The sequence below is a fragment of the Pleurodeles waltl genome, chromosome 8, assembly GCF_031143425.1.
Source record: "Pleurodeles waltl isolate 20211129_DDA chromosome 8, aPleWal1.hap1.20221129, whole genome shotgun sequence".
Classification (NCBI taxonomy): domain Eukaryota; kingdom Metazoa; phylum Chordata; class Amphibia; order Caudata; family Salamandridae; genus Pleurodeles; species Pleurodeles waltl.
The window spans coordinates 420,300,255-420,313,962 of NC_090447.1; the positions used below are offsets into that span (position 1 = coordinate 420,300,255).

A 13,708-nucleotide genomic window follows, 5' to 3' on the forward strand; every position below is an offset into this window, starting at 1 on the left:
TGTATGGTCTGGAGTCTCTCTAGAAGGTGTGTGGTGATCCCAGAGTAATGTGTGTTGCTGTAGTCCAATATTCTGGTGATTAGGATTTGAGTGAAAGTACGTCAGGTGTTCAGGGGGAGCCATTTGAAGACTTTTCGTAACATGCAAAGTAGGACTTCATCGTCAATTTGCTGTCCAGGATTATACCAAGGTTTCTGGCATGATCGGTTGGTTTGGGTGATGGCCCTAGTTCCGAAGGCCACCATGGGTCATTTAAAGGGGTGGTGTTTTTGCTGAAGATTGGCACTTATGTTTTGTCTGTGCTGAGCTTCAGGCAGTTGTTCTTCATCCTGTTGGCAACACTCGTCATGCACCTGTGGAAGCTAGTTTTTGTGTTGACAAGATCTTCTGACAGCAAGATAACCTGGGTGTCGTCTGCATAGGATATGATGTTTAGTCCATGATATCTGACAATGTTGGTCAAGAGGGTCATGCAGGTGTTGAAGAGGGTGGAACAGAGGGAGGATCCTAGAGGGACACAGCAGATGATGTCCTTAGGTTAGAAGGTGAATGGAGGTAGGCAGACCAACTGCATTCTTCTGGTGAAGGAGGGGATCCACTTGAGGGTGTTTCCTGGGGTACAGATGTGATGCAGTCTTCTGATCAGGGTGTGATGAGATACGATGTCAAAAGCAGCTAAGAATTTGAGAAGGATCAGTGACTCTTTTTCTCCCCATTCGAGGAGGGACAGAGGTAACTTCTCCAATGTCATTGGTGGCTGTGATTAAGGAAGTCTTGGTGCTGTGGTTGGCGTGGAATCCAGACCTGGAGGTTTCTAGGAAAAGATTCTGCTCCAAATATTTTGTGAGTTGTCGGTTGATGGCTTTTTCCAGGACTTTGGCTGGTAAAGGGAGATGAGGTGATAGTTTCTGAGTTCGCTCGGGTCCGCAGATGCTTCCTTAAGGAGTTGTTTCACTAATAAGATGATAGGATGATAATATTAACAATGGAGAGGTCTAAAGAAGCAGAATAGTTTTCTTTTTTTTCTCTAGAGGATTAACACTAGTATTCATTTATCTCATCACAAGTGGCAATCTCAGAAAGGGGGTTTTACAGGTGTGCAATGACTGATCAAACTCCTCTATATGAGGGGAGACATTTGAGAGATTCAACCTGAGATTTTAGATTTTGTTGGTGAAGAAAGACATAAGCTTGTCAAAGATCTGTCAAGGGTGTTGAATTCTAGGTGGTGGGTCTGGGACAACACTTTATGTATTTCACACAGTTCTTTGGTTTAATTCTTTACCATGGCGATGCAGGTTGGGAAAGTATGCTTTCTTACCTCAGCACATGGTTATTTAGGATGTTACTGAATGCTATTGGAATTTTGTTCCTCATTCACTTCCTAGACTAATCCTTGAATGTTCACTCTCGCTAACTTGAGAGTCAAATAGAAAAAGTAAGCACTTGGTTACTAAATTTTAGCGCAATCATGGCACTGTGAAACCAGTGATAAATAATACCCAAACCAAATACTGCTTGAATCCCACCTGCCTCAGGACCAAAGGAAAAGGCCTACCATAAACTACATGAAAAAGTGTGCAGTGCCACGAGCAGACGTTTGCGACTGCTTGCTAATTGGTTATGCAGAAAGAATTTTAAGACATTCCTTGATTTGCCTTGGTTTAAGACATTACATAATTTGCCTGGATGTTCCTCAGATGAATGGGGCACTGCACTACATACAATTTAGAAACTATAATAGTTTATGTGCTCGCGGCTATGCTCCATGAGAGACAAACAGGCCATAAAGACAGCTCATGTGTCCCCGAGAGCACGGACGCAGAGCCATGACAATGGGAAAGGAGCACCTTATTGCTCCCCAGAAGAGGGGACATAGTTCATGACTTTGTGGCTCGGGCCAAAGAGCAACATGCTGACCGACTGAATTTGGTCTTTTTTAACTGGCACAGGAGAGACATGTCATTCACACACATGATTAAAAGGACATCTGTCCTTTGACTGTTAGGAAGCTGGCCTTGTGCCCAGCTAAGTCGAAGGCCAGCTACACATAATTCAACATAGCCCAAAACATTTAGTGGCGCTCGAGATTGACAACAAACAATATACAAAGTATGGCTCTACCCAGCACTCCATGCTGGAATGCTAATACTGTAAGTCACAAAGACCTTTTAGTTGTAACGTTCTATTTTGTGGCTTGACTGAAATAGCAAGTACTAAGGACATGGGCAGTGCATAGTGTTTTAAGTATACATAAAAATAAAGTGACTGCCTACCAGACTCTGTTCTATGAGGAGGCAGAAAAGTATAGCGTTCCCAACTTCTCGCAGGTTCTGAAAACACACAGTCTTGAGTTCTGCATACTCAACGATGTCCTTCAGTTGATGGTGGAAAAACTCCAGGATACCTGTGAGTTAACAGAGAATCAGGAGGAAGGTCAATGATATGATGAGGAATTAAAAATGGGCAAAACAACCAGAGGAAATGCTAAATATCATGTGCAGCCCCTATATTTAATGTGCTAATATATATGCTGTGAGGGACATCGTGATCGGCAATATTATCTGATGCTGCTCACCTCGATTCAAAACAGCTATCCACTTTTCTTTTATAATAAGCAATTACAATAATTATTTATTTCTAGGGCCTTCTTAACCTCAAAGAGTTAAACATCTCCACACTATAGGCCACATGAAATGGTCATGCTGCTAGTCATTACTGCAGAAAACAGACCAACACAAAAAATCTTCCTTCCTGTTAATTCTCATGTTATCAGTACAGAGAAATCTACCACTGGGGACCACTCCAACCCTGCATCATTTTAGGAGAAGGTGAAGACACATTTGTAAAGAACACTGCAACACACTGCAGTAACAGTCATCGTCAGCTCTCAGAACCCAACTGCTCATTTAATCACTCTCTGTCTGCATCTTTTGCCTTTTATCCTGTACAGCACTCCACTGTCTTTTGGTTAGGTTCGCTCTCCTTAGATAGCCAATACATAAATACAGTATATTATTACAATTGGTAAGTAAAGTTAATTTATAATGGAATGTTGTGATGAATGTTTAAGCAGTTCATTTAGGAATTGCATGAGCAGCAGTTGCTCAGTCATGGAAATGAGTGTTTCTGAAAGAATATAAGTTTTCTAAAAAACACATCTGGCTCCTGTATTAGACCAAACAGGGTGCTCTAGGGCAATTCTATACCTCCCAGCACCTTAGATCCATTAGCTTGCAAAGATGTGAGCATTTAAACACATGCTAAGTGACCACTTCTAGGTCTCTCTAGCACATTGGACTTGAAGGTCTAGAGGAGTACCTATTAGGACACTTTTCTTACCCCAAGCGAAGAAAACAGGCACTAGGTTTATAAACTTGGTGCTCCTCCTGGCAACAACAGCACTGGCTATGGAGTGAAAATCATACAAGGCTCCTCACACTCAGCAGTGACGAGGATGAGTACAAAAATGGGCAGAGGCCTAAAGTGGAGAAGTCCAAAATCTGCAAGATAAAAACACTGGCTAGGCAATGGAACGAAATCCTGCTTTGATTTATCACAAAAGGTGACCCATTCAGGGTCCAAAATATTACATCATAGCTCACCCAAAAGTCGTCAAGGTATTCTTCTCATAAGACCTCACACCTTAGAAATAGGCCATACATATTCTGACCACCAAGGTTACCTATGCCCCGCAGCTCCAGGCTGACCTGATGAACATTCAACATCACTCAGCAATCCAAGATCCTGAGTTACCTGTTTGGTTCAAGTTTAATTACATTGTGTACCACAGAACGAGAAGTGCACCGTCTCAACAGCATGGAAACTGTTAATACATGATAACACGTATGAATAACAATACATGGGTGCCTACATAGCATAGGAGCAGTATGATGAGCAATGTAAACTAATAGGCCACAAAAACACCATAACGCTGTGTATGAATTAAATGCTGGCGATACAAGCCAAATAAGATGAACACTGTAACATATGTATATGATATGTATGAATTTAAAAGTCAATAAAAATATTTGGAAATAAAACAATGCCTGACAACTGTCTTGTCGCCAGGCCTTTTGGCTGATTAGGAAGCAGGAATGTAAGCAAACGTAAACAATCCGACTGGGTTGGATATATGAGTGCAGAAGAATGTCTATGCCTTGTCAAGCTTGCCCTTTTTTTTGCCTTGTAAGATTCAAACAGCATAGACTTCAAGCAGTCCTTTTTCCAGCCTTTGCTTCAAAATCACAACTATAAATGAGTCTTGATTTCTATATATGGTTCTACATTTAGTTCCTGTGGGTGGAGACTAAGGCCCTTAGTTTCCTGAATTTTCTCTTCATCTTGTACCTGTCTTCTGTGAAATAGTGGTAAAAAAAACAACGTACCCAAGCATTTGCCAGAAACTTGGGTTGATTCAAGAATTTCTTCTACTGCTTTTTTGTTTGCCTGGAGGAGGAAGCTTCCTTTTAAAATACCGCACTCTCTCACTGCAGTAAGCTTTGCCTGTAGCTACAGTAAGTGTGGTCACTAAGGTTGCCTGAGTCTGCTGAGTACGTAGGTTGGACTTTTTGACACGAATTGAAAACCACAATCTGTGAAGGAGTAGGATCATTTGTAGAGTGTGGATGAAGGATTTAGCCTGACTGCATTACAACCCAGTAGCCCAGGGAGGGAAAACAATGAATGTTGTGGTGCCAGAAATGCGCTGCTATTTCTGCTACACATTCTGTGATGAAGCTGGGGGCCATAATGATTTGAATTGGCAATGAACCTCTTGTTATGAACCTGAGGTACTGTCAGTGAGATGAATAGATGGGGATGTGAAAGTAGGTTGCCCATGAGGTCGAGGGTCACATGTCGTCCCCAACCTGCAGCAGTGAATTGACATCCTACAAATTTGTCATTTTGAGGTGACTGGAAGATTGAGTATTAGCCAAAATGTTTTGTCCTTTTTGGGGATGAGGACAGTCACCTTTTATATGTTGGGACAACCTCTATGGCACCTTTATGAAGGTGCACTAGTACCTCCTGTAGCAAGAGCATGAGATGATCCTTGCTGATGACTTTCTAAGCAAAAACCATAGGCAATGGTCGAAAGCACTAAATGATCTAACATTATGCTCTGACACTGAAGAAGGGAGAAACAACAGATCTCTCCCAACAGGTCTTGGATGGTTGGGCTTGGGGCAAAAGGTATGGGGGAAGTGGGCAAGGTTGGGACAAGGGGGCGGTCACATCTTGTTGGCTAGAGTGCCTTTAACCTTTGGCACAGCTGTTATCAAGGAAGCCAACCCAAGTGTAGTGTGTTCCCCTTATCAGGCTGCTGGTCTTGTCAAAAGAACTGCTGTGGTTGATATTTGAGTCCAAGGAGTGGCGGAAGCCGCTGTGGATAATGCACAGATTTGCAGGTGACAGGAACCTGGTTTCTGTTGATGATGCTGCAGGACTTCCTTGGTTTTTGCTGTGTCTGTGTCTTTTTAAATCTTCTCTAACATCTCACCCACCTATAAGGTGTTGGACTTCAGGGTGAAGCTGGACATTCTTTAGCCAAGCATGGAGGCACAGTAGAATGCTGTTGTTCACTTGTCTGTAGACTGTGTCTTCTGCATCCAGTGCACATTGAATGTTAGCAATAAATACTATTTTCCAGTCCTGCACAACCTACTTTTCCTTTTTTAAGATTTGGGCCAGATGTAGGAAAATCCTGCATTGCGACTCGCAAACTGCGAGTCGCAATGCAGGATGGTGCCCCTGACACCATCTGCGAGTCGCAATATTAATGAGGTGGGTCGCAATTTGCGACCCCTTTGCGAGTCGCAGCACTCATAGGGATGGTAGCCTGCTGGAGACAGCAGACCACCATGTCTGTGACTGCTTTTAAATAAAGCAGTTTTGTTTTTGTAATGCAGCCCTTTTCCTTAAAGGAAAACGAGATGCATTACAAAATGAAAAAATGAAACGTGTTATGGACCACTGCCTGCTCTGAAAAAAAATTTTCAAGGCCATTCACAAAGGGGAAGGGGTCCTCCCTTTTGCGAATGGGTTACCACCAGCGTGACAATTGGTAATTGGTAATTGCGATAGCTTTGCGACCGCATTCGCGGTCACAAAGCAATCTTGCATCGTGCTGCGACTCGCAAATAGGAAGGGGAACACCCCTTCCTATTTGCGACTCGCAGTCCCATTTTGCGAGTCGGTTACTGACTCGCAAAATGGGAATGGGCATCGCGATGTGGGTTTTGCACGCCGCAAACAGCGACGCGTAAAACCCTTTCTACATCTGGCCCCTGGTGAGGTGCTTGAGCAACTCCTATATCTACTCGCTTTGGTGCCCTTTGTAATTGGAGAGCAGGGCAATGGAATTGATGATACACTATTGTGTTGCTGTCGCAATGCTACATGCTTGTCTACAGAGTCTATTCTCTTCCTCTCCTTGTCAGCAAAGGGAGTGTTGACTGTACCACATATAAGGGCACTTTTATATGTCATGTGTGCAAGTGAATTAGCTGAGACATCTTTGCTTATAAACAAAGGGTCTTATAGTGTAGCTTTACATTTTTCTCAACAATTAGAGTGGCATCTCTGCTCTTGCTGGGTTTTTGAAATTTTCTGATGAACACTTTAGCATGTTCTTCAGCAGTGAAGAAGTTTACGTCTTTCTCATCAACATACAGGGACATTGAGATAAGCCACTGCTCAAACTATGCCCTCGTTGGCATGGTATGGTTTCAAATGCAAGATGTCCAGAAGGGCTGCCCTGTAATCATACCAGCCGTATTCCTGTTGGTTAGTTGGCCCCCTATCTTGGTTAAGTGGCATGGGGGTCTGAAGAGAGGTCCTTATAAAAATCTGAATTAACAGTGTGCTGGGAACATTTGTGGTCCAGGTGGAGGTGGAGGAGTGGTCTACGTTTTTCTGTGTTTGACGGTAGGGAAGGCCTGGAGCTCCTCTGAGATAGCCTCCTTAAAACTAAGGTGACATTTTTGTGTGAAGGCTGTGTGCCATAGGGTGGCTACGCAAGAATGTGACTGGCGTTCAAGTCAATAAAGAAACTTCTCTCCTTAGTGTCAGGCTGCTTCACTGCCCTCATGGAGAGGGTGCAAAATGCTCGGAGTTGAGGCCTAATGTACTCTGTAGCTGACATCAGTGCCAAAGCCTCTAAGCCGAAACAGGATAATCCCTATTCCGGCTTCAAGGCTCAGTGCCCTAGCTTCTGGATTCCTCTGGCATTGAAGATGTCTTTCGACGCTGAAAGGTCTCGAATGCAGCCAGCAATAAAGACTGTTGAGCTTTTTTCAAAGGAGATTTATTGGCCAAGGCGCAGCGCTCTCAGGCCGTTCCCTGGCATGCTGAAAAGGTTGAGCCCCAGAAGGGTGATCCTTGGTGTGTGGAGGAACATTGTCCATCTACAGCCGTGGGTGGTGTTCTCAACTTCAATGTCATCGTCTGAAACCCAAGGTGTGGTCCTAATTTTATGTGCAGGTGTAATGGAGAGTCCTGGAGAATCTTGATCTTCAAAGTTGGAGATGCTAGAAGTTGTGCTAGAAGGACTCAGTTCCTGCAGGGCTTTTGGATTACCTGAGGGTCACCCCCTTTCATCTGTCCATGTTGCCTACGGCGACCATATAGTCCTGGCAATGTACCATTTAAAAGCGCACCCATCTTCTATCCTATTGGTGCCACATTGTCTTTTTGAGAAGAAAGTGTTACACGCCAAACAAGTGCTCGTCTCTCGGCAGACAGACATTACAGACTTGATGCTGGTCCCATCATGTGAATTTATAATTACAAGAGGGGCAGAATTTAAATGGTGTTCTTTCCATACCCTGCCCCCAAATGAGTCATTCTCATGCGATCCAGCCCTTGACTGGTCAGATGATTTGGTTCTAAAGCGGTTGACTGTTGCAAAATGTACTTGCTATCATGAAAGATCAGTGCCACGGGTCACCAGTGTTGAAATCTGGATTTTGGTACACAGCAGTAACAAAGTACTTGAAAACACTTGAACCAAATGGCAAAAAAATACAATATAAGGTAGAGTTTGGGACTAGTGCGTTTTGGGTTTTAGTGGTGATGTCACAAGATACCTCAAAAACGTTAACTGCTCCTTCAAAGAAAAACAACTTGCAATATCTGGGCCCAACTGTCGATGGCAGGTGTGTGCACAGCAGGTGAGCTACAGCAGCACATGCCGCAAACCCTTTTTTTCTGTAATTGAAAGTGTTTGCTGTGTAGATAATTTATCTGGAAATTACTACTTCGAAAAGACTTGGAAAGGAGCCGCTGGGTAAGCCCGAAGAACTTTGGCCATGCATGAGAGTTAAATCAACTATGCCCTGCAAATGTATCAAGAGAAGGTCAAGTTCTTACTCTGCATATCTCCTGTAGAGGCAATCGCCTAAATAAAAGTATCAGTCACAGCTTTGCCCTTTGTTGGATGATCTAAAATTACCTCAGGTTAAGTCATATTTACTGATTTATAGCATTTGCAGATACCAGACACTCTTCACCTGGACAGAGTGTTTCTCACAGCTGCACTACCATATGTAACAAAGTCACCTGTCTATTTGAAACCACCAGACCTAGGCCCTACGCCCTACCAGTCGGCTGTATCTGGGGGCATGGTAGGAATCTGGAGGCCGTTATCCTTGGTGAATGTGTGATGATAGGAGACACCCACCCCACACAGACCAAAAGGCAAGGTGCGCACCTGGGTTAGGGTACCTATTCTGACCTATTAGGGAGGATAGGCCTTTTCACTGATACTCACCAATGACAGTAAATGAGGGATCCTATTAGCCCTGATAAATGCCCGAGACCCAATATAGGGTTTGAAGAAAGGACAGAAACATGTCGGCAATATAGGAGGACACAGGGGGCCATTATACCACTAACTGTCCTGAATTAATACTTTTTATTAGCATTGTTATTCATACCGGGATACCACCTTTGTGGTTTATCCCAAGGTATTTTTAGTCAATTAACTGGATCCCAGAGAAATATTCAGACAAATAATCTATAAGAACTCCCCCAAGGTAGTCCCCCTTGAGGTTTTTTCCACCCGGGTGGTATTATCTCACCAGGGTGGGATGAGGTGGCCAATGACGAAGCATGTCACATTAAGTGAATGAACCTACCTCATGCAATTCTTGGAATTTACCCGAGATTGACTAGGCAGATTCCAGGGGCGGATAGAACTTCTTGGAAATTATTACTAAAGATAAAAGACATAGAACCATATGATTCAATCGCCACGTCATGGTGTGTTTGTGATAACTGTTCCCAACCAACCATGCAGCAAACCACATCTGTACACAGCTTTTAGCCAATAGTAGATTGGGTTAGTTGCAGGGCCTGGTCTGCAGCCAAACCCTGCTGTCCTACTGTCACAACCCATCGCAAGCAGGCATTGCTTAGCCACAGGGCTTGTGCGCATAGCTAGTTTTTTAATTCAAGTTTTTTTCTGATCTGCGCAGTGGGCTATGGGTAATGAGCCTGTTCTTTTTCGGCAGGAAACAACCACACACAATTTAAAGAACAATTAGAAAAAACACATACCTGGTGAGCCATACTCATGCCTTGGCAATCTACAGATTTTAGGCATCACTTCCATCAATGTTCTGACATACTGCAGAATTGTGCCTTGCAGCTAGAGGAGACAGTGAAAAGAAAGAAGCAATGCATCAGTCCCAAAAACTATAGCCATGTATTCATTGCTCAATGTATGCATGATGAAAGTAAAGCATCTATAAACAGGTCCATATTTGGCCTTTCAATGTACTTAGAAGAGGTAGCATACGTGAGATACATTCCATTGGAAAACTACCAGCCCTTACTAGAAATGACCCAACCTGATCAGTTATTGCTCAAAGCTATATGGGAGGCTCAAACATACTAAATTCAAATACCTACACATGACCTACATGTCTCCCAAATTACTAAATTTGATATTGGAGAAGGAGGATGATAAATGCACCAGACGTGACTACCATAGTGTGGATTTCTATCACATGGTTTGTGCTTGAAATGATGTCTACATGTTTTAAAAGGGTGTCTAACTTTGCAATTAGACAATCTCCTAGATGGGGAAAGACTTCTCACCCCAGATGCCTGCTTAATGGACCATTTCACAAAACTAAAGATGGCTGTTAAAGGATTCCTAGATCTTGCGCTAATTTTAGCAAAATGATGCACAGCGATGCACTGGAGAGCTGTATCAGAACTAGATCAACCCCCTTAATTAATAAATGGTGTTATGACATAGGTAAACTGGTAAATCAGAGTCTTATTCTGCCTGCTTCAGAGATGAGTGGACTACGCAGACGATCACACTCCCACATGTGGGACGAAATCCTCTAGAACTTTGAGAATCCTTAGAGGAGGAATGAGATAGACCATGGGAGAAGCATGAGCAGTTACTGGTGTATGAATCTGTCCACAACTCTGCCACTGTATCAGCCAGACTTATGAGCCTTGGGTACCCCAAAAACCTCTTATATGGAAACGGAATTACCATAAGATCTTGTTTGCTGTTAGTTTATTTTCAGGTATTACGCATATGTACTAAATCTGTGGCTTTCGCCCCTCACTTCACATCTTCTTAACCACCCAATAAAATATTTCTGAACATTTGTAGGATTATTTTGTAAGCATACGTCATATAACAAATACATTCCTGTGTTATACTGCAAAACATATTCAGTGGTCCTATTTATCTACATTCTAAGAGGTGTTTCCTTTGCATGTGACCTTTGCTGTCACAAAAAGGTCTAGCACAGAGGTTCTTAACATTTTGACTTCTGTAGACCCCCACTGAATCATTATTGGAAACTGGGTCCTCGCTGTAAACCATGGGTACTCACAAAAATGCTCCCAAGGGCCAAAATGTTTGGTCTGTGTTGTGACCGAGGGCCACAGTGGTTCCAGCAGGGTGGTGCTTTTGGGGAGCGGGGGAAGGAGAGAAGGGTAGAGTGGGTGTAGGGGAAGCGAAGCATGTACATCTAAATGCCTGAATTGCACAATGTGAAACCAGAAAACCTGGGATGAATCCCAGCTTTCCCATCTTCCCCACCTGACCAAATTGTGTGATCCTAGGAATCGTTTTAATTCACTTTCCCTCCCTTTTCATCATTATTACATATAAGAGGCGCTCTAAGTATAAGGCTTCATGATTTGTGCTGTACAAAATATTCTCTTGATCTAATATACTGTAATGTTGCTCACGTATAATACCAAGTCAGGCCAGGCAAAGGGGGCACCTAATAACTGACTTGCCTCTTACTTAACTATTGGCATTGTTGTCAGTGTGGGGATGAAAAATGAATGTTTGTAAATTCATGTTTGAAAAGCATCACTTAAAAAAATTATTTCAATGAACCAATGTTAAAGTGAAACGCTTCTGCATGTTAATGAAATGCACTTTTGGAATTTTCACAAGACTTTGTCATATTTTTACAACTTAGCTGCAAGCTGTTTTTAAAAATAAAGGTGTTCTTAAATTTAAGTGGTGCAGGGCATCCTAGATACTTCCTTTCTCTCACTTCAATTAACCTTTAAATAAATCGTAGCTCGTTTGTGTATCATCTTTTTAATGTTAGTGCTGGGTGGAGTAAACAGCAGCCCAGTGCTGCTGCTGACCAGAGGGCTGCATGTAAAGGTCAGGAGGGCCGCATGTGGCCCCTGGGCCTACTTTGAGTATCACTGCGTCTAAACAATTTTAGTGATTTAAACCACAAAACAATAAACAAAAATACAGAATCAAGCTTTCAAACAGATAGACAATTGATGCAATATTTTATCTAATGCAATTCACAACTATAAGAAAATCAAAAAAACTCTACATTTTAACTTAAATGGGAAGGTAGGAGCTTTTCTAAATTCAATTGAGGCCCCACATTGTACATACAATATTCTGTGTCATGTACTTGCTGCTCGCAGAAATCAGTCTGTGGATACAAACTTAATTTTTTAGCCTTCAATTTCAAGAACATTTTACATTTTTCAACTACTTCATTATTTATATACACTTTATTAGTCTGTTAATGTTATTTAATTTTAAGCATTCAAAGACCCCTGAGTAGGCTTGGTGGACCCGCCCCGGGGCCGCCAGACCACAGATTAAGAGCAGCTGGTATGATATTCCTTTCATGACAAAACTCTGGGATTAACTTTATAAACAATGGAGGTGTGGAGAACACTGTTGGCCTACTAGCAGCAGTCTTCCCAGTGCTTTATGATTTATGTTGGTGGCACTTTCTGATGTAATTTCTAGCAAAATCAGGAATGAAAATGACTGCTGGAAAAGGGGATGCATATTATTGTTCTGAATCACTATCAGGTAAGGTTTTTACTTTGGTACAGAGCAAGAAGGATCTATTGCTTCAGTCATTTTATTTCTGGCACGGGAGGCATTCAATTACACAATACATACACAATTCACTTAGCAATCAAAGAAGGAACTCCAGTTGTCCTACTCATCCAGCTTCTGTGATGGGTTTCCTTTGCATGTAGTCTAGACCTCATAAAATGGTGCAGCATGCTTCTGCCAACAAACATCTGAGAGGGGCTTTTTGAGGAAATTTATACAAGCATCAGGAATGAAAATGGCTACTAGTTAAGGGTTTTTCTACCGAACCATTCTCAGGGAAGAAGGTTGCTTCGTTACTGAGTAGGAAGGTTCCACTGCATCAGTATTTTTCTAACACACTTAGAATGCTAGAACTGCAGGCAGACAAAACACCAACAGTGTATTAATGTAGCAATCGAAGAGGATGAAGGCCTAAGACAGTCGTCCTATGGTTCAATCTTCTGCGATGAGTTTCCTTTGGATATGCACTTTGGCTTCACGAAATGGTCCTGCATCTTTTGACAACAAACATCTGTAAGGGGATCATTGTGGACATTTCTGCAAACATCAGGAATAAAAATGGTTATTAGGAAAGGGTGTGCATTTTATTGTTTTGAAAAAAAGTACTATTGCGAACCAGTCTGACTGCAGGTTGATATTTAGGTAAAGATTACAAAGGTCCCCGTGGCTGAAGTTGAGGCACCTTTATTTCATATTAATTTCTACTTCTTTTGCTGGAGGCAGGCGGTGCCGCAGGAGAGAAAATTCAGTTAGCAATCGTGTTGAAGACAGTGAGGATGACATACAGCTTATGCCCCCACCCAATCTAAAACTTGTGCAACATCTGCTCGGCTTACGAGTGAAAAGGCAGACCAGACACTCTGTATACTGTCAGGGCAGATTTAAGAAGATTAATCCTTCCTTTACATGCTTAATACATAATCATTACGTGACAACAGAGTTGATAAGAGTAGCTGAAACCAGGGCAGAAGGAAAGGAGCTTTCAACAGAGCTGCCAGCCATGGTTTAGCTCTCTTCATAACTAATGGTGCTTTGAAACCCAGGCACAAAGGAAACAGCATCAAGGCAGGAGTGAGATCTGAACAAGGGCTCTTTAGAGGAGAAAAGACAAGCTCTAATCAACAAAAATAGACATGGAGCTATATGGGGTTCTACCACAACACCACGTTGAAATCATCCTGACAAAATATCAGATCCAGAACATCAACTACAGCTAGACTGTGAAGATAAGGATATGTATGCAAGTACAGTTTTACTGTTCTTAACTGCATGTATCTATCTATCTCGGTCTCATCATGATACATATAGGTGGCGTTAAGAATAACAAATATACACATA

At 42.4% G+C, this 13,708-nt stretch overlaps 1 protein-coding gene across 2 annotated transcripts in view; it reads right to left on the minus strand.

Annotated features, from left to right (window-relative positions):
- The window catches only part of CYFIP1 (cytoplasmic FMR1 interacting protein 1), a 546,797-nt gene that overhangs the window by 63,422 nt on the left and 469,667 nt on the right, over window positions 1-13,708 (minus strand). For both annotated transcript variants that reach the window (XM_069204288.1, XM_069204289.1), the window contains exons 25-26: window positions 9,562-9,652; window positions 2,277-2,407 (exon numbers count right to left, since the gene is read on the minus strand). In XM_069204288.1, the coding sequence (XP_069060389.1) occupies window positions 2,277-2,407; window positions 9,562-9,652 (222 nt within the window). The remainder of the gene's footprint in view (window positions 1-2,276; window positions 2,408-9,561; window positions 9,653-13,708) is intronic.